Here is a 23,005-nt window from a genome sequence, read left to right on the forward strand (position 1 = left end):
AAACAGTGTTTCCGTGCGCTCTGGCTTCCGTCATAGTGTTCCATTGTGCCAATAGCAGTTTAGTCATGCTGGCTGCATGACCTGGAAAGCTGTCTGTGGACAAACGCCAGCTCCTTTGGCCTGAAAGTGAGATGAGCGCCAAAACTCCATTAGTCACCTTTGACTGGGCTTAACCGTCCAGGGGTCCTTGACCTTTACAGATTATGTGCTTGATTTCTCTTGACTTCTTTACACTATCCTGGTATGGGCACCCCCCCCAAAAAAAAGACTCCAAACTTTTTTGCTTTTTTATAACTGGTGGTAAAACTTTATTATTCAAGTTTAGATGTAACAGACATCTTTTTGCTGCCTGAAGAATTGTTTTGCATAAGAAATACACCAGGAACATGATTGTGAGTAGAAATGAACATGCATTATGAAAACTGGGGAATGGAAAGCACAAATAGAGAAAACAAAACTGAATACCCCTTGTATCGTAACAGACAGAATAGCCATGAGCATCCTAGAGTCAATCCAGAGCTATGCATTTAAAGGGTTCTTTTGGGAACATCACATCATTATTTAGCTGTAATTCCTGCATTGCATCGAGGGGACTAGATTATCCTTGATTCTACGATTCTGTAGGCAAGACGTCCATTTTTTTGCTCATCCTTATGTGACAATGGTATTTTGAGATGCTGTATTTTATTCCCTCTCTGGGAAAGGAGGAAAAACATGTCTGGAAAAAAGTACAGAGGCAGCCCTAGAATGAAATAAAATGAAACAGTAACCAATGGTGGTGAATTTTAGGTGCACTTAAGGGTTGAAGACTGAGGGAGAATTAACCCCAAAGTCACAATCTAATGGAAGGTCTGCTGCTTCCCTGTTGAAAAAAAAAGTTAAGTACGTACTGTTCTTGCACAACTCCCAGTCTCCCACTCATTTCAATAAGGCTTGGGCAGTAGAACACCCCGGTGGATTGTATTTCATCTCAGCTAATGGTAAAGACAAGCGATCACTTGGATTTTCTGCCTGAAGCAGAAACTGAAAAGGAACCTTGCACTACAAGAATACAGAACTGGATACATCCAGGTATTTTAGGAAGAACCTATGGGGAATGTGATGAGATCACACAGGTTAGCTCTGTCCTTGTGGCGACACCCTCGCCGCCTCCCTGTTTAGCCCTTGTGGGAAGAAGTTCTACACTTGGACATCCACAGAGCTCCTTTGCACGTTGGCCAAACACAGACTGTAGGGTTACAGCTAGTAGATGTGCTAACCCCACTGAATTCTTTCAACAGTTGGGGAGGTTGACTGAGCCCTCCTAGTACCCTATAGCAGAGAAGAATCATGGTAGCAGTAATTTGGGTCTGGACCTTCTCAGAATTGTGGCAGAAGTGGTGCATGTTTGAATGTTCCCAATCATTTAGTGGGGGCAGGGGGCGGGAAGCATCTCAGAGAGTAAGGCTGAACTAAAATCCATTTTCCTGATCTGCTCATTTTCTGCATATCACAAGCTTTTTTGTTTTGTTTAACATGATGGAACATTCAAACTGTAGCCCTATGTGTGTCTTCTGACATTCTGGGAAGGGCGAGTGTGCCAAGATATGTTCTTAAGGCTGCAGACCTATGCACATTTACCTGGAAGTAGGTCTCATTGAATTCAATCAGGTTAACTTCTGAGTAGACAGGTATGACACTGAGAGGGTGTACTTATCCAGAAGGAAGCCCCATCGAACTGAATGAGATTCACAGGATCATGGTGGAAGAACTGTAAACTGAAGTAGGGAAGATCGTATTATGTGAGGTCAATGAAGATGAAAGTATCAGTGGCACTTCCATCCACACGTTTTCCTAAGAAATAATTTTGAGAACATCTCACTATGTCAAGCCACAAGCAACTTGTCAATCTAAACAGGCTGAGATGATCTGCTTAAAAGTTTAAGGTGTCTTTTATGGGGGTTTTTTATACTTAGGTTAAATTTTACAGTAAAGCCCCAAAGAAAGGTGTATTTCTTTGTTTTAGATCAGCCTTTGCCAACCTGGCTGGGGATGATGTGAGCTGCACTTCAAAACTCCAAAGGCACCATGTTGGTGAAGGCTGTTTTAGAAGCTAAGCTGCACAGCAATAATATTTCTCCAAGTAAAACTCCAGTGGTTTAGACCTGGGGTCGGCAATATAAAGCCCTCAGACCACACCTGCCTTCTGGAATAGCTCAGGCCTACAAATGGCAATGAGTGGGGCCTAACCTAACAGGGCAGGTGGTATCAGGTAGCCCGATACATGGACAGTTATTTAATCATATTAAATAGTAATGCAATGCATGCTAATTTTGCAACATTTTTTTAAAAAAGGTGTAGTGCTTGTCAATAATGTCAGCGCCTTTGGTTATGACACTGGGAGGTGTAAGTTACACTAGGGAGTAACCCGTGTTCAAAACTCCCATTGTTCTAGGCACATTTTGCAACAGGGAATTGCATTAGTGCAAGCAGTTTCTGAGCTGTGGGCTCAGTACGCAGTACTGGACCTAAGATTTCAGGTTATAATGGCAGAGTGGAAGGAAAGGAGGACCTTTTTGTGCCTCCCCACTTCCAGCTACTCTCTGAAGACTGGAGAATAGACTCTCTTAAGAATATTAAGTGGTGGGCAGGGGAAGGACTAGACCATGCAAAAAATGAGCATAATATTTTAACTGCAAGCTTGGTATTCTTGCTATAAAAAGTGTTCCTAGTCATTCTGTTGTTGCACCCATAACCACAACCCATTTAGCTCCTAGCTTTCATATCTCAGTTCCTAACTGGGTTGAATTTTGCCTGTATCCTCTTCCCTATAGCTCCACAAGGAAAAGGAGCAAGGATTTTTTAAAAGTTGAACTTTCAAGGAGGGGGGCATATCCCACCAGCTGTGCTGCAAAGCATGCTGGAGGAAAAGGAGGGTAGCATGTAGATTAAAGATGAGCCCTAATACACAGAACTCCATAGAGTTCATTTCATACGAAGCATTCTCCTGGAAAGGGATATCTTCCAGCAGTTGAGAAACTTTAAAAACCAAAAGAATGCTGATATTAAAAACCAAACCTGCTGATATTAACTAGTTAAATCTCAGCGGTTAATTTTTGGCATTTGTCCTGAAAATCTGACACAACAATGGCTGTTTTTAATCGAACACTGTGTCACTAGAAAATGGATTATCTCTTTCAGCTCCTGCCATTGACCTAAGCGTTGTTGGAGGACAACTGCTTTAAAAGCGCTGAAGCAGGGCTGATCGTATTACATGAGGTTGATGAAAATAAAGTGGCATTGGCACTCCCACCTACTATAACTTCCCAGTATTCCACAAACATTCATTTTCATGGTTCCTTTCTAGGGATATGGATTAACAGGCTCCCTTAACCAAGAGGATGAGCAAGCAGTAGCTCAACACAGCCTTGAGCTAAGAGCAAATCCCCTTCTTGGTTAGGCCTGCAGAACTTGTGACCTGCCAAGCCAAATGCAGCCTACTATCCATGTACCCTGAGGGATTGCCATACGAGACTGCGGGGCTTCTTTGGGCTTGTCGAGCAACAGGCTTGGGAGGAATTATTCAATTACAAGTAAGAAATGCAGCTTCTGTAACACTGCCAAGGTCAGCAAGACCTGTGGCACTCAGGTATGGGAGTGTTTCTCATGCAGGGTGACAGTTCCCATATTTTGCTTTCAATATCAGTGCTGGGTGCGTACCGATGAACAAACAGTAACTGACCATGACATGCATGGTAAGCTGATCCAGCTGGTGGTTTAAATAGTTGCCTATATTATCCTGTCAAATTAGCCAAGTAATTTTTATCCGTTGTCTTCGTAAAGCTTTAAAAGGAGAAGTGATAAAACGCCTCTCTGGACTTGGCAGAAGACTACAGATGACCAAGTTGCAACATGGTTACATTACACACCGTGGATAAGTTACCACCTGGCAAACGGTCATCTGTTTTCACCCCTGAAAACATGTTCTCCTCTGACAAAACCACGCTTGATTCCAGCATGGTTCCCTACACCTTTCAGGAGGGTCCTGTGCGGTGTGATCCTGTGCAATAATAAAGTTATGTTGTGTTCATTGAGACTTTTACTCCCTGGTAGGTGTGTTTAGGAATGCAGCCATAGTTCCTGGTTTCAGAAGACTTGGAAGCGGAGACATTATTTAGCTAAAATTGGGGGTGGCTTGCAGATTTCCTTAAGGGCCACCTCCAAATCTGAGCCCTGTACCAAAAGAACCACTTGTCAGACATGACCCTAACCTCAATGTCCTCTCTCCCTTTTCCCAGGTTTATTTTAAATGCTCATTTTCTAGAGGAGAGAATGATGCGCCTGACTCTTATTAAAAGTTAGTTTGAATTACATGAACGTTTGTGATAGGCAGCATGTAAGTGGGATCAGAAGATAGCGCTTTAACATACCTTTCTGAACTGGGGTAATCTAGCCTTGATGGGGTCATAGGAAGCTGCCTTATACTGAGTCAGACGATTGGTTCATCTAGCTCAGTACTGTTTACTCACTGATAAGCAGCGGCTCTCCAAGGTTGCAGACTGGGGTATCTCTCCCAGCCCTGCCAGGAGATGCCCAGGATTGCACCTGGGGGAGAGGAGGCTTCCCGAATGCCAAGCAGATGATGCTCTACCCCCGAGCTACAGCCCTTCCCCATCCCCTAGAAACAATTTCCTAGAACATTTGAGAAAACAAAACAGGGGGAGGGACAGGCAACTGGATATAAGACAAGACGTTTTAAAACTTCATTCGCAGCAACATTCAGGAATCAGTTGTACTCCATAACCTCGAGAGACTAAAGAGCCTGCAATGCGAAATAAAGAAGTAAAGCCCCAATGCAACAACAACAACAAAACACACAAAAAAAACCCAAACAATGAAGCGGCTGTGTAATATGGTAAAAACGGGAGTGCAATGCGACTACAGAATGCAATAAAAACCTTCAGTGCCAAGGAGTCGTATGGCACCTCTCGACATAATCTCTGAAATGTTTCATCTGAAACATAGACAAAGCAATAAAAAGAGGATATATGTTTATCATTTTAAGCATAACAATGTGAGTTAAGAGCTTAAGAATACAAAAAAGTACTTGGAATGAATCGTGCTACCCTTTCGCTTCCTCCTAAGTAGGCGTAAAAATATTCTCGTATTTCCTTCTTGCCATTTTCTTCTTCTTTTTCATCTTCTTCTCCCCCAGCAAATCATTAATATCAACAAAGTCCATTCATTTCATGTTACTGTTTACAATTTTAATGCACACACACACGCACAAATAAAAGAGACCTACTGCAATAGAAATTTGCTTCATTACCTTGTTTGCTACATTTGCAAATGTAAACAGAGCGAGGCTGAGCCAGCGCTGAATCTTATGCATGATGGAATATCTTTGTTGCATACGTACACTGTAGAAAATAATTATTCAATATGTCAGGCACCATTATTTGAAATGTAATACATTAATATTTACTAGAAAAATAAGTTTTTTTCCCTATTTGTTCTCCCAACTTCTTAAATGAAATAAGTTAATCTGACAGTGCATCCAGTAGCTTGTAATATCTCTTTGTATATCCCTTCGTAAAAACAACAATCAAAACTACTGGCTGGGCCGATATCGTGCAAATGAATTGAAGTCTGTCCTTTGCAGATCCTTGTAGCATCTATGGAGGCTTGGCTAAAAGCACCTTGAACCAATGATTGAATATTGAGTTATTTAGACCTATTTCCCTGAGCAGTTACGCTGAGGAGCTTTCCCTTCATGGGCTAGTTTTACAAAACCTCCCTTCTCTTTTTCTTTTTAAAGTAACAAAAACAGCCATGAAGGCAGACACGAGCAAAAGCTGGCATTAAGTCTAGTGAAGAGATTGACCGCTACATATAAATAACCAAAGGGCTTTTGGGAAAGTGAGTCATACACTCAACCCTGAAGCGAAATTTAGAAAGAATAGCTAATGCAAAACATTAATACTACGCACATCAAATTGGTAAAGAAGCTTCCATATAAGAGAGAAGTCGCCAGGCAGAGCACTTTTCTACAGAATGTTACTCCAAAACCTGTATTTTGGCCAAAGCACGTTACTCAGAAACCCCTGAGATGTAGTTTGCAACCCTGGGGCCTGTACTGGGCTGGAAATTAATGAACACCAGCACAATATCTATTTTAAAGGGCCTTCTCACATCTTTCAGACTGGAAAGGAGAAGGTATGGACTACAAATATATAGGTTTTCTTTTTCTTTTTCCCCGACACCAGCGCCATTTAACTTTAACCTTTCCTGAGATTCTTTTTCATTTTAAAAAAAGTTTTCAGATTGCAAGGGAAGGAGCATTACACTGAGGTTTTCATGATTTTGAATGCTCCTGATGATTGTTCCTGGGTCTGCAGGTACCTATTCGATCTACTATTGCACTAGACCTTGATAGATTGGGGAGTACTGTTGTAGACTGCAAGGCGATAGCCATCAAAATGGTAGCTACCGGCTGGTTTTGCATGAGTGACGTCTGGAGAAAATACTACCTCCAGATTGCAGAAATGGTGGATGCTGTCGGATGCTCTAATAAGGCCAAAGTGAACCCAAATGAGGAAAAAAAATACTACTAGATTTCTGGACATCAGTTTATTTAACAAGTCCATTTTGCTATACAGTGTGCATATGTTACTGTACACCTGCATTATACATCTTTGCATTCTAGCCAGCTACAAGAACGAAAAGCATTAGTTGTCTGATTAGGGTCCCCCCCCCTGAAGAGACTTGCCCTGATATAGTGTCTTCTGTATAGTTTTGGTGGACGGGTCCCAAGTAAATATCCCTTAACCCCCAATTCCAGCTGCCATCCATTTTGCTTTTCCTTCTTGGTAACTTTTTTTTTTTTGTCTAGAGGAAGGGAAAGGAGGGAAGAAAAAGAACGAAGGATTGTATACTGGATAAGGCATGCTTGCTATATGAAGTGCTTAATAAGACATTACAAGCTATTGAATTCCCATCAAGGAAACCTATTTCTGTTTAATTGTGCTAAGTGCTAAGGTTTATTTTATTTTATTTATCTTTACTCTTTAGATTTGCCATTCGTTTCAGCTTGTGCATTGTTCCTGTGTAGGCCCCTCTGGATGTGTGTTGTGAAGTCATACTTGTCCGTGCAAAAATATTGGCATATGCTGCACTGAAAAGGTCCACTGTCACCATGGCAACTCATATGCAAGGCATACATCACTTCATCCAGAAAGACAATGCCACAGTGCACACACTTGGTTGACAGCTCATCTTGAGTACTTCGGTCAACTTTCTCTGTTTTGACTACATTCAAGGGACCTTCATTTTTTACATTTGGCGGTGCCTTCGCTTTCTCCTTGGAGGCACCATTTGCAGTTGGCCCAGGTCTGGAATGTTTTATCGCCAAATCTAGAGGAATGTCATTATCAGATCCGACAGCTGAAAAATGAGGAGGCAGATTAAAGGTGGGATAAGGCACATAGTTTTGGCAAGGATTTGGTAGGCCAGGCACATGACTCAAGTAGTGTGGATTCCCGGGAACGGACAGCTTATATTTACTCCAGAATCTCAGCCAATCAGCTTCACTTTGAAAGTCATTGTGTACAAATGGAAGCCCAAAGAGTGGGTACTGGTACTTTTCAATGGGGCTTCCGGGTGGCGAATAGTTCGGATGCTTAGCAGGTCTCATGTATTTCTCTATTGGGCTGCCTCTCTCTGAGCTTCCTTTTCCTTCTGATATAGAGGAACTATTGCCTGGGTCTCCGGTACTTTCCTGAGGACTTTTTATCTGAATGTGCAAAGGTTGCATCCTTTTGTGAATATCCAGAGTTTGGCTGACCAATATTGACTGCGGAGCAGAATGGCTTTTAGTCAATGAGCCCTGGGCTTCATATTTACTCAGGCTGGGAAGCTGGATTTCTCTCTGGTGACCTTCTGTTATATGATCCTCTGACCTCCTATCTAACGGGCTGCCGTTGACTTGTTCCTCACTGTTCCCTCTCTGCTGTTTGTTTAGCTGCTCAGCCTGCAGTGCCTCCGGGTTAAGGCGCTTTCTCGTTCGTCTCCTAATGATCTGCTCACCGTTGTTCTGCTTAATGATGTTTAAAGGCCTGGGAGTCTGCATATAAAACACAATAACATCATAAATAAACGAGCATTGCTAAGCAAAGCTTTGCAGAACTGCTTGTGCAAATCCCCAGTTATAGTTGCTGAACCACATCAAGCCATTGCAGGGAAACAGCTTAAAGAAATGGCTTCCTCAAATCAGGAAGACAGGAGGTCAAAGCAAGCACTGGAAACCGACTCCTTAATTTTATATAATTAAAAATGTGTCAACGCCCCCCTTTCAATGGTTTAGCTGGTATCAAAGTGCTTTAGCCAGTATCAAATCTCTCCACCCTAACAACTTTTTATGTTACTTTCAAGAGTCCCCTGAGTGCAGAAAATTCCTAATAACGACCATATTGACTGAGGATATTCTCAACTACAAGATCTTAAATCTGATCTTGGTTTGATCTCCCAGTTGGTAAGAAACCAAGACAGATTTGTTGAAGCCAAATATGTGAGACAGAGAGGAAGGGAAGGAGGCACACAACTTGTTGCTGGACTGAAAAACCATGGTTTATTGGACCAGGATAATTTCCCCTGTCTCCCTCCCTATTTTCCCTTCTCACCTTAAGTTCCTTGGATATCATGACCCCTTGTTGAAGATCAGTGTTTTAAGTGACTATGATTGTCACTCATGAATTATGCATATCAGCATTTTTAAACCAACACGTGAAACAAGCCAACTTCCTTACCAGCCCCTTTCCAGAGGGGTCTGCTTGCTTCACATGGCTCCTTCACCCCACAACTCTCTAGCCTCTTTTTTGAAGTCAAACAAGCTGTGTCGGTGATTGCCTCTCAAGCTTTATTCTATTAAAAATCTAATTTTGAATATTCACTATGATTTAGGTGTTTAATAAGAAGTGAAAACTTTTATTTCATAAGAAATAAACCAGTAGTGGTTGAATTTCCCACTCTATGATTCGGTTCTTGGAAGTGCAAGCTCCTCAGTAAGCAAAGAGGAACTGTGGGGCAGGAAATAATATGATTATGATATAAGGTCCCAAAGTTCAGGCAAGTAAGTTGAACACTCAATTCTCTTTTACTGGGATAGTTTAAAAATGCTTTACATATATCTATTGTTACATTAAATAACATCTCTGCATGAATATTTCTGCCTTTTTAAACTTGTAATCTTTGATGTACTCTAGTGTAGCACATGCCAGAATGGCGAGTATGGGTTCTCTTTTTGCTTGCTCATCACTCCTGTTCACTGTAAAACACACATATGTGGTGCCAGGATGGGAAACTGCCTGGTAAACCTATATATATATATATATGTATATCATATATTCAGTTACGTCATGGAAGAAAGGGAAGATACGAACATACAAACATACAGACATACTCAACTACTCACTGGTTCCCACGCTTTCTAGTACCACTGAGAAATGGGACTTAGGACTGTGTATATTATGGAGATGGGCTGGACGAGGGGAATAAATCCACTGTGGAAGTACATGCCAGATACACCACTGATCTCAATTTCTGTCAATTGCTGTTTTTATTTTTAATGCCACTTCAGTTCTAAAGGGCTTCTGTTGTGTTCTAGGAGACACAGTAGAGAGGCAATTTGGTAGCAAAACCTGACCATCACTTTGAACACTGGGGCAATGAGAAGCCCACGGCCAAATCCCTTTCACTACATAAAGAGGCAGTTGTTATAATGGGGTGGGGGAGAGAATATTAGGGTGTGAATTAATTTGCAAGCTATTTCTGAAAGTGAGATCTATCCATATTTGCTACAGTTTATATACTAATTTACTTCCAGTTCAAACTGTGTTACTGAGGAGTCCGAAATTTCCTGTGTTTATATAGCTTTGTAAAAATGGGAGGGGGAAAAAAACCAACCCTCTAAATATCTACATTTATTTCAGTGTGTTTCTGTCTGTCACAGCCTAGCAGGGTTAATTATATCTATGGGCTTTGATTGGGCAGTTAAATTGAACTCATTAATGTCAGCGTACATCAAATAACATCTCACTACGATGCTCCAATACTGCTACTAAAGATGGTGTTATCTTAGCTCTGTGCTAATGAAATAAAGGTTTTACAACTTATAACCAATTAGCAATGCTGCCAGCATACATTTATTAGGATTACTTTGCATGTTTTATGATACCTTTTAATTCAAAATATCTAAAATTGTAGCTATAATGTATTTACTCTCTCTCTCTCTCTCTGTGTGTGTGTGTGTGTGTGTGTACACATTACACACACACAAGCAAACACACACAATCTGACAAAACTAACAATGTCTTCCATCACTTCTAAGAAAGGGGGGATCAAAAGATGCAAAAGAGGAAGTACAGCAATATTCCAAGACAAGATATAAACAGTGGATCAAAAATTAAATAGAATTAAAAAAGGCGCCAGATGAAATTATATTTAGATTGAATTTGCCATCTGTGTGAATATGTTGTTAAGTAAACTACAACAAACTATTTCACACTAAAAGTCAGGATTAAAACTCTCATAAAATTGCATGAACTCTCATACAATTGGGTGAAGTCAACATTGCATTCTTCCAATTGTCCTGCCTGTGAAAGCACTGCAGCTTGCCAGATGGAATAACCTGCTTGCCCCCCATCCCCTGTGCTGTTCTGGGGTTCTCCCCCATAAGCCAATTTCAGCAGATACGGGGGAATGTGGGGGGAAGTCCTATTGTGCAAGCAGAAGTCCTTACACAGCACTTCCACTGATGGGGCTGTTTAGGTGAATGCCACCCAATAATTTTATTTATTTGTTCAAGGAATGCTCTTATATGGGCCATTGAAATCTGGCTAATATCTGGTATTAGGGTTGATTAATCATAGCTTTCTCTTATGTCTATTTTCCTTTATTTTGTAATATTTATATGCCGCTTGATGGTAAGAAGAAAACCTCAAAGTGGTTCAAAATGTGTTACCAGAACTGGAACAAGCCAAGGTCTTAAACCACATTTCTGATTGGGCTTAAGATCGTGGCTTCTTGAGTTTCTGGTAACTATGGTTTACCAGTTCAGATGTAATGGGAAACTAGGGTTAATTAAGCCAGGAAGTCCTGCAGTGAATCAAAAGGGAAGGGTGGAGCAGGTTGGCATAAACTAAGCTATGTTCATTGGAACAGGACAGTATGTCCCTTGACCATACGTTGTTGGGAACCAAAATATTGCCCTGAAGCTCAGTTATTAGGCTGGAGCTAGATGTTAACAAGGGACATCTTTCTGCTTTCTATCCATCAGAGCATCCAGAAGTTCAGTGCTGTTTACAATGATTGGCAGCTGCTTTCTGACAGGCGTATCTTCCCACTCTACCTGGAGATACCTGGGACAGAAACTGAGTCCTTCTTCCTTCATCAGCTCTGCCACTGAGCTACAAGCTTCCCCCTTTGTGATCAATATGAGGGGATCTTGACAAGTTCTGTTGCAACATATTTCTGTGAACTTCTTGGGTGGGAGGAGGAAACGCCCCCACTTTTATTCTTTATTTTGTATCAAAATAATTAATGCCTCATTGGTAATCTCCAGCATAGACGCCTCTCCGTGGTGTATCAGCATGTTCCATAATGAATCACATCTGATCCCAGAGTGGCCGCGTTGGGAAGAAGAAGAAAAAAGGGGGAGGTGGGAATGCAGTTAGGAAATTAACCGCAGCTGCCCTACTTCAGCCTAGCTGCCGAAAACCTTTCCTGCATAAAACGAGTAAGTTCTTCCTACCGAGTGAAGCTTCTGGTAGAGACCACACGCGTTGCATACATATCCTCCATTTGCATTCTTCCGCCAGAGAGAGGTCTTTGTGGTCAGGCAGTTGGCACAGAAAACTCCTGAGCCTCTACGTCTCTGAAACGGGGAAAATAAAGGGGGGGGGACACAAGGTCAAAGGCTAAGTCACGTGATCTGTGGAGTTAGGACAAATCAACACAGGAGTTTTGTCTCTAGGCTGGCAACAATTGATAGCATAAAAACCACACTGCCCATAATGAGGTCAGGTTCAATTGCGCTTAATAGGGACCGCTGATTTTCATTACAATTTACCCTACAGTGATGGATGAGGTGTGCGAAATACCACCACTTCCCTCTCCACCCCCCAACCCGGTAACAGCTTTAACTTTTTGAACTTTAGTGTCTGTGCCCTTCTAATGACTGGATTCTGAACTCGGAATTTCAATATTCTATTTTGACACAAAATGATCTCTGCTGATCTTGCTAGCTGCTTTTTGCAAGGATTTCACTATTTTAATTATAAGTATTAACTACAAATAGTGTGTGTGTGTGTGTGCGTGCGTGTGTGCACGTGTGTGTGTGTATGTGTGATTCCAGTTCGTTTGTCTCATTCCAGTTCTTGTAAAAGAGCCTATGCGTTATTAACAATATACACAATACTGAATGTAATTCCCACATAGGTTAGCATAAAACTAAAATCCACTTATGCTACTTTCTATTTCCCACAGCTGACTGAGACCATGGCCTAATTTCATCGGTGAAAAATATGGCATTGTTAATGATACCACTTCTGAACTTCGTATGAAACTAGGCAATACCACCTTATCAGTGGAGAGATTTTTTTACTTTCGTTTTAATTTAGTAAAGGCAAAACTTTTCCAAATGCAAAATGAACATTAACTGGACTGTTGACTGAGCTATACAGCTTTACTAATAGCCCATGCAACATTTACTAATATTCCATCTTGTTCAGCATCGGGCAGCGCTGACCAGAGAAGCTTGTTAAATTCCTTCGGTGACATAATGATATCATTAAACTTTTCATTTCAATAAGAACACCACAAGGGGAAAAAAAACCAGGCTGTGTTTGTGGGCACAACTGCTAACAACAATGACATGGCTGTCTTGTTCTGCCTCCCTGCCCCCCCATGCAAAAAATAAAATAAAAAATCATTTCAACATTGGTTTCTTTCTTTCTTTTTTACAAACTTTTATTAAATGTTCTCTGCCCTGCACAAGTGTGGAGGGAAAACAGTTTCACTAAAAGATTAAACTGATTTTGTTCTAAATTAAAAAATTACCAGTCCTGTAAATCAAAATTTCAAGGTTTCATCAAATTTAAGTAATTTATTTAACTTTACGCCATACTGTAGGGAAGGGGGGCTATCAGTGCCAAGAAAATACAATGGTTATAATTGTACTCTGATACATTTCAAATGGAAAGCTTTTTGCAGACATAATTTTGGCTTGGAGTATGGAACACTTTCTTGGCATCGAAAGGGCATTTGATTCATCGGGTGTTTCACAATGTATCACTAAAAAGACCTGGTGATCAGCCAGTTCCCTATAGGGTAATTTTTCCATCCAGATGCAAGCGCTATCAGAGGCCCTCGTCAGCTAAACTAATTATGATCTTGCATTTGCTGATGCCTGCTCACTCTAACGTTCGACATCCCCCATTAATCACCAATACGAGGAAAATGAATGAAACACGGGGAAACGAGGGCAGGTAACCTACACGGCCATAAAAATCTAAAATGAGAGCAATAATTTAACAAGACTGGGGAAATGTTTTTCGGTGAGCACCAAAGTCAGCCTAACAATTGCCCTTTTAAACCAAGAACACAATTTCATTAGTGTAGCAGGTTGTCTTGCTTCAAGTCGAGGTAATAAAATCAAGAATGCTAACGGAATGATCTCCTGGTCCCACCCCTCCAACCAAAAACCACTAAATCATAATCATAATTACACCTCATTGTCTCACCTATGTCTCAGTACAATAGGACCACTCCATGTCCAATTGTTTCATAATGTACTATGCATTTATAAACATGTGCATTTATAAACCAGTTAATATTGAAAAATCTTTAAGCCGTGTCTGGGAAAACTTTGTTCCTCCAGTTGCCACTGGGCAACAACTCCAGTCATCCCTGGCCATCGGCCATGCTGGATGGGTCTGATAGGGACTGTAGTCCAATCATGTTTGGAGGACCAGAGGTCGCTCGGTTCAGCTTGGCTCTAAGTAGTGTACAATATAGAAAGTGATATACAGTGGTACCTCAGGTTAAGTACTTAATTCGTTCAGGAGGTCTGTTCTTAACCTGAAACTGTTCTTAACCTGAAGCACCACTTTAGCTAATGGGGCCTCCCGCTGCTGCCGTGCCGCCGGAGCACAATTTTTGTTCTCATCCTGAAGCAAAGTTCTTAACCCGAGGTAATATTTCTGAGTTAGCGGAGTCTGTAACCTGAAGCATATGTAACCTGAAGTACCTCTATCTATCTATCTATCTATCTATCTATCTATCTATCTATCTATCTATATCGCCATCCTTTAAAACCAACCTTAAAAAATTAAACACCAATAGAACAGCAATATAAAGACTATTAACAAAAAATATAAGAAAAACAAATAAAACAGGAATTCGGGGGATTTAAACACATAAAACAACATCTCATCTCACGGGTCAGGGGAATCCTGGGCAAAGAAATAAGTCTTTGCAAGGCAAAGGGCAAGGGGAAGAGCAGTCCCTAAAAAAGGGGAAAGGGGCAGAAAATGCCTGTTTTGGGGTTATTCCTCTGTAGGATGTGGTGCCTTAGTGGAATTTACCCAGGTGATCTAAGTAATCTTACAGGTCAATACAGGGGCAGGTGGCCTTTTGGGGAATATGCATAGAATGCCTATTATTTATATGCCTAAAATGATTCATTATCAATTAACTATTAGTTTATCTATTAAGTATCTATATATGCATAGAAGGTTAATTACCTATCTACACCACTGAAACCCTGGGGAAACCTAAAAACAAAAAAACCCCGCCATAAAATAAATGATGTGATTATTATTTGTAGAACACTTTAAGGCGAAGGGATTATTTGGAATGAATTATTTGTGAAGGCAGTTTCCTGATCGGGAATGACTGTTTACAATTACTGTGTTGTATATTATGCAAAAATATGGAGTGAAAAATTATCTGTGCACCTGGCACACCATGCAATTCAATGGTGGTTGAATTTGCTTGACCCTAAGTGTAAATAGGGGACGCGGGTGGCGCTGTGGGTAAAAGCCTCAGCGCCTAGGGCTTGCCGATCGAAAGGTCGGCGGTTCAAATCCCCGCGGCGGGGTGCGCTCCCGCTGCTCGGTCCCAGCGCCTGCCAACCTAGCAGTTCGAAAGCACCCCCGGGTGCAAGTAGATAAATAGGTACCGCTTACCAGCGGGAAGGTAAACGGCGTTCCGTGTGCTGCGCTGGCTCGCCAGATGCAGCTTTGTCACGCTGGCCACGTGACCCGGAAGTGTCTCCGGACAGCGCTGGCCCCCGGCCTCTTGAGTGAGATGGGCGCACAAACCCCAGAGTCTGTCAAGACTGGCCCGTTCGGGCAGGGGTACCTTTACCTTTACCTTTAAGTGTAAATAGAGTAATAGAATCATGGAACTGTAGATTTGGGAGGAACCATGAGGGTCATCTAGTCAAACCTGCTGCAATACAGGAATCTTTTGCCCAACACAGGGCTCGAACTCACAACCCTGAGATTAAGAGTCTTTAAAATGAAGATTCTTCCTTGCTACTGAGTGCTTGTCAGTGTGACCAAAATTTAAAGGAGAAAACACAATTACATGAGACACATAGTTATTTCATCAAATACATGCCAAGACGCAACTAAATTCAAGCTAAACTGTGTAGCAATGAACTAGCCTGCCATAGCGACTGGGATTAATGAAGACATGCCAGATAAGGCCAGAGGAGAGGTTAAATTCAACTTCTCTGCTCCTAATCAATAAAGTGATGTTTATTTGGATTTAAGTTAATGGTTCTGTGCCTTCTTTTATATCTTTGGGCCATGAGCCATTCTGAAAAGCAACACAGAGCTCACAAGTGCTGTAACTTGCACCCAAAATCACAACGGTATAAAATTACACAGGCTGTAGCTAGAAGAAAGTAATCTTACTTTATTACTTGATAGATTGTGTGGGGGAAAATGTGGACATGGAAATTATTGGAAAGTTGTTGTATTTTCTGTGACAAGACTGGAAATACCGTATTTTTCGCTCTATAACACGCACCCGACCATAACACGCACGTAGTTTTTAGAGGAGGAAAATCCGTAGGCATGCCACCCGTAGGCATACCCTCCATAACACGCAGAGACATTTCCCCTTACTTTTTAGGAGGAAAAAAGTGAGTGTTATGGTGCAAAAAATACGGTAATTTCAAAAAGGGAAAAAAATCTGGAGGTGCATCCAGCTCTTACTTAGAGATTGGATTGTTTTAGAACTGATTAAGTTAACCAAGTGGAAAGGATGTAAAATCTCTAACAGGATAAGTAGAAGCTATTTATTACACATTGGAAAGCAAAGTAATTCAGGAAATGTATTGTCTGGAACCAGTATGACCCATCTAACCTATTTCTTCCTGTGTTAAATGGCTGTTATTTTATATAAAATAAATAAAAATATATTTTAAAAAACACTTCCTAGTTTCTGTGTAAACAGTGTAATGTTCTTCATAACCTGGATGATGAACAGATTGGAGCTTCTTCATCTTCTTCAATTTAGATACTACTTGATTCCCCCAAAAAGGGTTTACTAGTGCCACTGAAGTCTGTAATTTCCTCGTTGAGAATACAAATTTGTCTAATCGGTAACCCTTCACTTTTGTGAAAGAAAGAAGATTCCACCTAAAGATTAGGAAGAACTTCCTGACAGTAAGAGCTGTTCGACAGTGGAATTTGCTGCCAAGGAGTGTGGTGGAGTCTCCTTCTTTGGAGGTCTTTAAGCAGAGGCTTGACAACCATATGTCAGGAGTGCTCTGATGGTGTTTCCTGCTTGGCAGGGGGTTGGACTCGATGGCCCTTGTGGTCTCTTCCAACTCTATGATTCTATTACAAACTGAGTGGTGTTTCCTCCAAAAGTTATTCTCTGGCTTGCAATACCAAACTAAATTCTGTGTATGTGTGGTCAGCAGACCAAGTACCCGAGGCCAGCTGCCTTATAGGTGCATTAAATTCCTTAATGCCCAACCTGATCCTAAACCATCACAGAGAGTTGTGAAACATGGAGAAAAGCATTATTTTATTTGATTGTATCTTCTCTATTTGTGTCAATTTTCTCTATTGTTATTTTGCTAAATGTGATTGTTCAGTTCCCAATCTATCTCTTGTTCCTGAGTGGGGTTGTTTTTTTTTTTAAAGGTAGGGGATGAATTTTCTGCAGTGCCTGTTTCTGCAACTACAATTCCTAGAATAGGACAAAGCATAGCATGAGCCAATGTTAGGATCCCCAGCCCACCCTGAATGATCACCAGTAAAACTCACAATTCCTTTTCTAAAGATAATTCCAGCAATAACAACTTATTTCTTAGAAAACCTGAAACCCATGCATTTAAAGCACATTCATACCACTTTAACAGGCATAACTGTAGCTTATCCCTCATCACAGGGCTACAATCAAATTACAGTTCCCAGGATTCTTTGGGGGGAAACCATGTCCTTTAAAAGTATGGCGTGAGAACAAAACAACCCAGAATAAAACATTCACACTTCAAATTTTTTTTTTCAGATCCTTCTCTAAGCGAAGGGTATTTATTTACCTCTCACTCCAGATGCCATTGGAATACAATTCCCATTGGCTCCAGTCAGCATGGCCAATGGTCAGAGATTATGGGAGTTGTAGTCCACCAACCTTTGCAGGATACCACACTGCCTATGTCTGCATTAGCCATTTGCATCCCATTTCATGCGTCCCACCTTTTATCCCAGCCCTAACAGAACCTCCTAGCAGCACTTCTGAACATGTCCCTGAACAAAGATGAAGGGGTCTGGATTCCCATCAACGCCACTTGTTACTAATTGGAGTTATCCATGTAGATTTCCTGTACGTGCTTGGGAAAAGAAGCCCAAAGGGTCTATAATTGAAACTATGTTTCTGCTGCGTCAATCTTTAATTATGTGGATCCTTATAGCCAGTACATTATAATAACACTGCCTGAAGGGACCACTACAGTTAAGGGTCTGTCAGTATTTCCATTTTAGTTCCTAGGTTGGGGTGTTTAATATCTCAGTTGTCTCAAATCACATCGGGCTGAAATTTGGCACACAAATTGGCCAGCCCAGATGTGAAGTGGTTTTTAAAAAAACAGAAAACACAAAACTTTATTTAAATCAGTTCAGCTGTTTATAATTTGGAGGAAAGCCAACTACGAAAAAAAACCACTTCAGGTTTGTGGATAATACCTCTCCCCCTTTCTCAAAGCGTTTCCAGGAAAATAGCAAACTTATCTTACAGGAAAGCTTCCTGATACATTCATTTAAGGGAAAAGAAAGCTTAGTGAGAATTTAAAGAGAAGACTGTATTTAGTCTCTGAGCATGTTCCAAAAGTTTTGCATGGAAAAGAAGCATGAGGAAGCCATGAAAAGACAGATCAACCCAGACACAGGGAAATGGATTTGCATTTTTAGTGACTGCAATGTCTTGGGTTTTTCCACTGGAACATGCATTATTCACATGTGGGGAACCCTGCAGTTTCTGGGGAGTGAGCCTCGGATGCCAATGGATGCCAATGGCCCTGCCTCTGGACACCCGTGAGCTAGAATGATTGCCATTGAGTTCACTATGCGATTACTGTTTCACTAGGAGCCAATAGGAAGCAGAAAAGGATCCCTATCCAGAGTGAGAATAAGAGCAAGTTCACAGCAAATCAGAGAAGCAACGGCTTTGAAGAGGCATGAAAAAGGTATATGTTTTCAGCAATAAGGGTTCTGGTATTTTGGACCCTACATACCACTAGTTTAGCCATGAAAACCAAACACAATGAACATCTAGTACTACCCTAGTTTTACTAGGATAGTACCAGAAGGATTTTCAAAATTAGTCATATTTTTTTGAGAGTCCCATATATAAAAACACAAAATGAGGGTTTGTAATTAGGAGGAAAATGTGTCTTTAACTACTGTGTCATGCCCAAATGTATTGTTTTGCTCAAATTAAATACTGACTGAATGCAAGCCACTCTGGAACACTTTTTTGGCTGAAGAGCAGGATACAAATGTTCTTAATGAATAAATAAAGCCGTGTTTAATTTTGGGAAGGCGATGGGTTGCAGCCTTTGAAATAATTTCTCCAAGCCAATTATCATCGACCACAATGGCACAACTTGAGAGTAACAGACAATGCCAAAGATATGCAGCATTAAGCAGCAGATACGTTGGAAAAGAGGCAAACTTACAAACTGTGCGTACTCTGTAGTATCACAAGAGCAGCATTGCAGAAGTGCTAAATGATTTTCCTGGAGGATGTGCTGGTTCCGAATTTCAGAGTCTAATGTAAACCAGGCTAAATCTCAATCATAGGTATGGTTAAATTATTGCAATCACCACAAAACCTAAAGGGATTTAGTTCAAAACAAATGTATTCATTTACTTTCCTTAGTAGTACTTTTGGCTATGCTAGTAGGAACAAGAGGAGCAGCACTAGAATACAAAAAACATGCATTTAGCACCAAGAGTGTGATACGACCTGTACAGAATACAGAACGAGCATAGTCCTTGATACAAGGATCACAGTTTAACTCTACCAAAACTAATAGGAGGGGCAGGGTTTTTGATTTTGAGAAGGGAGGAAAAGATGGCTTGATGAACAGAGACTACAGAACATTCCAGATGCAGGGAAGAGCACAGAAGGAGGTGTGAAAGTGAGAGGTTGAATCTGAAGAGGAATGAACAAGTTGATTGCTGAATTTTATGTCTTAATGTATTATATATTTTGATGTTAGCCACCCTGAGCCCGGTTCTGGTGGGATATAAATACATATCATCATCATCATCATCATCATCATCATCATTATTATTATTATTATTATCATCATCATATTTCCAGACCAGTCTCTGGGTGTGAGAATGTGGAAAATTGAAATTAAATGGTTTACAGCTGTAATGACTAAGTTAAAAGAAAAGAAAGGTTAAAAACTAAATGAAATTAAGGGAGAGGACTTGCTGAATTAATAATTCAAAATTGGGATACAGAAAGGGGAGGTATGAGGAGGTCATGGAAGTAAGTTATAAGAAAATAAGGGACTGAAATTATACTTGTTTTTGTCTGTGTTCTGTCTGTATTACTGTCTTTTTTATATATAATTTTTGAAATTTCAATAAATATCTTTTAAAAAAAAGGGAAAAAAAGAGAATGTGGAAAATTGTTCATAATGGCACTAGCTTTGAGAGTTCCCTCTCTTCCTCAAGGCTTCCCTCTCAGTGGTTAACTGAAAGGCATCTTCCAATTATTTGGGTCCATGCTTCCTTTCTCTAAAAACCAACAATGTAACTGTCAGGTAAAATTCTAAGACTCGCTTGAAATTCTACCAGTTCCCGTCAGAATTTGCTCATCATTTCAGTGAACTGAAACATGAGCTGCTTGAAGTTATTTGCAATTAAGATGACATATTTGGCATTTTATATACCATGAGGACAAAAGACTTAAGAGTTGTCTACAGAGTGTACATATGAACAGTGTACAGATTCACTTTTAGATAATCAAGTCTGTGTAACCCTTAAAAGTGTCATGCAGCCCAATCCTATGTCTGTTTCAAGTCTCACTTTGCTCCATGGGGTTTATTCCAAGATAGGTGTACATAGGTTTGAGCATCCTGAAAAGTTCCTGTATTACTCTGCTGTAGCAAAAATAACTTCCCCCCTGTACAGTACTTTAGGCTAGGATTTGGGTGTATGAGTTGATGTAACCTTAATTCAAAAGAGTCTGGCAAGATTACAAGTAACAGGATGTAATAAACAATGTAACAGGTCATTGGCGAATTCTGAATCAGTAGAATTTCATTCAGAAAATGCACTACATTTATATTATTATTATTATTATATTATATTATATTATATTATATTATATTATATTATATTATATTATATTATATTATATTATATTATTATATTATATTATTATATTATATTATTATATTATATTAATAAATAGGTATGCTATATATTTCTTTGCAATTCTGTTTAAAAGTATTGAGGTGTTTTATTATGCTTGCCAAGGAAGTCATTTCTTCAATGGTTTGATCAAATTCTGGGTAGTGATTCAAAAGTTATTAAGGGTTCTCTGCCCCATTAAAGTATATGACAGGGTTTGTTTCTTTGATTGTATTTAATAATGTTTCTTACAAAGAGGTTTACATTAAAATGAAGCTAATGGAAACACAAAGCAGGGCATGCACAGATTCAAGTTTGAAGTGAACATTTTGCCCAGAGTACAGTATTTGCAGTGGGAGTCACCTAGTGGCTGCTCTGTGCAATGCAGATTCCTTTAATTATGTGGGGTGAAGCTGTTAGGCAAGTGATCACCTATGTTTTAGGGTCCTGAGAAATTGTTATGGACACCACACCCGAGTACTCCCTGCAATCACACAGACACCCCAACACCACAACTACATCTAGCCCTTAACTACAGCCACACAGCTGCACCCAGCGACCAAGCACACACTCCACAAACCTACCCACTTACACCATGTCTTGCCACTACACACACACACACACACACACACACACACACACACACACACCTAACCTCATCACACACAGGCACACACACACACACACACACACCAGTGGTCAATTCTGCTCCCATGTATGCTGTCTAGAAAGATACCTCAGGCAGGGGTGCCCAAACTTTTTTCAGAGAGGGCCAGATCTTATTTTTTTTGGTAACAGTTTACAGTGGTACCTCAGGTTAAGTACCGGATTTTTTGCACCATAACACTCACTTTTTTCCTCCTAAAAAGTAAGGGGAAATGTCTGTGCGTGTTATGGAGGGAATGCCTACGGGTGGCATGCCTACGGATTTTCCTCCTCTAAAAACTATGTGCGTGTTATGGTCGGGTGCGTGTTATAGAGCGAAAAATATGGCACTTACGGTAATTCGTTGCGGAGGTCCATGCTTAACCTGAAACTGTTCTTAACCTGAAGCACTACTTTAGCTAATGGGGCCTCTTGCTGCTGCCACGCCGCCGGAGAACAATTTCTGTTCTCATCCTGAAGCAAAGTTCTTAACCTGAAGCACTATTTCTGGGTCAGCGGAGTCTGTAACCTGAAGTGTATGTAACCTGAGGTACCACTGTATTACATCAGCATCAAATGCTACTGGGACTAGCATTGCACGACTGTGCCAAAAACTACATGTCCACAGACTAGCCACAAAAAGCAGTAGGGAAAAGATGGCCCTAGAACCGATGTCATTTACCAGGACAGTGCAAATGTGAAGCAGGGTGGTAGCAAAATTGGGCCTGCGTGGGTGCAGCAGTAGAGCCAATCTGGGACTTGTGCCAGTCTTGGCCTTACCACCCTGTCCCCAATAAGTGGCCGCAAGGCCAATGCCACAAGGGCGGCTCTACAGTTCTGCCCTACTATATCAGCTGGTCCCCCTCTGCTTGGAAAAGAGTTCCATAGCTGTGGGGCCACTTCCAATAAGTCCTGTTCTCCTAAAAGATCGGAATAACGTCTATGAACATTGCTATGTGAACGTGATTTATATGAAATTACGGACTTTTCTGTCACGGGAAATGAAACCTTTCGATGTAGCATTCCAGAACATCTAAAACAGCTCTAACATTTCCATGCTTGTATTGTTTAGTTTCTTTCATTTCTTTGCTCTGCCAGTCAATGAGTGAAAAAGAAATAAATGCAGGGAACCAGGCGCTCCTGAAGAATGCTGATGGGGTGAAAATACTGAATTGATAATGACAGGAATTGGCAATATTACACAAAATTGTTAACATTTCACCAAGGCCTATTCCCCCCCTTTCATTTAAGCCAAAAAAGAAAAAAACCTTGGGGGGGGGGGAAGAAAGTGCATTTGAGTTTTTCCTATTTCAGTCTCATCCAATTCTGGGCCACACTGAATTTTAAATAAACTATTATTTAATCAAATACAGGCACATTAGTCTCACTCCTGCTGACAACTTCAATTATAATATTTTTACTTTGGACTGAAAAAA

General features: G+C 40.7%; 1 protein-coding gene across 7 annotated transcripts in view; it reads right to left on the bottom strand.

Moving 5' to 3' along the window:
- Positions 1 to 6,594: 6,594 nt before the first annotated feature.
- The window catches only part of TRPS1 (transcriptional repressor GATA binding 1), a 235,687-nt gene continuing 219,276 nt past the window's right edge, over positions 6,595 to 23,005 (bottom strand). For all 7 annotated transcript variants that reach the window (XM_082235480.1, XM_082235485.1, XM_082235483.1 and 4 more), the window contains 2 exons: positions 11,786 to 11,908; positions 6,595 to 8,101 (listed from right to left, as the gene is read on the bottom strand). In XM_082235480.1, coding sequence (XP_082091606.1) covers positions 7,040 to 8,101; positions 11,786 to 11,908 — 1,185 coding nt within the window. In that variant the 3' untranslated portion in view covers positions 6,595 to 7,039. The remainder of the gene's footprint in view (positions 8,102 to 11,785; positions 11,909 to 23,005) is intronic.

The sequence above is a fragment of the Podarcis vaucheri genome, assembly GCF_965113315.1.
Source record: "Podarcis vaucheri genome assembly, chromosome: 8".
NCBI lineage: Eukaryota > Metazoa > Chordata > Lepidosauria > Squamata > Lacertidae > Podarcis > Podarcis vaucheri.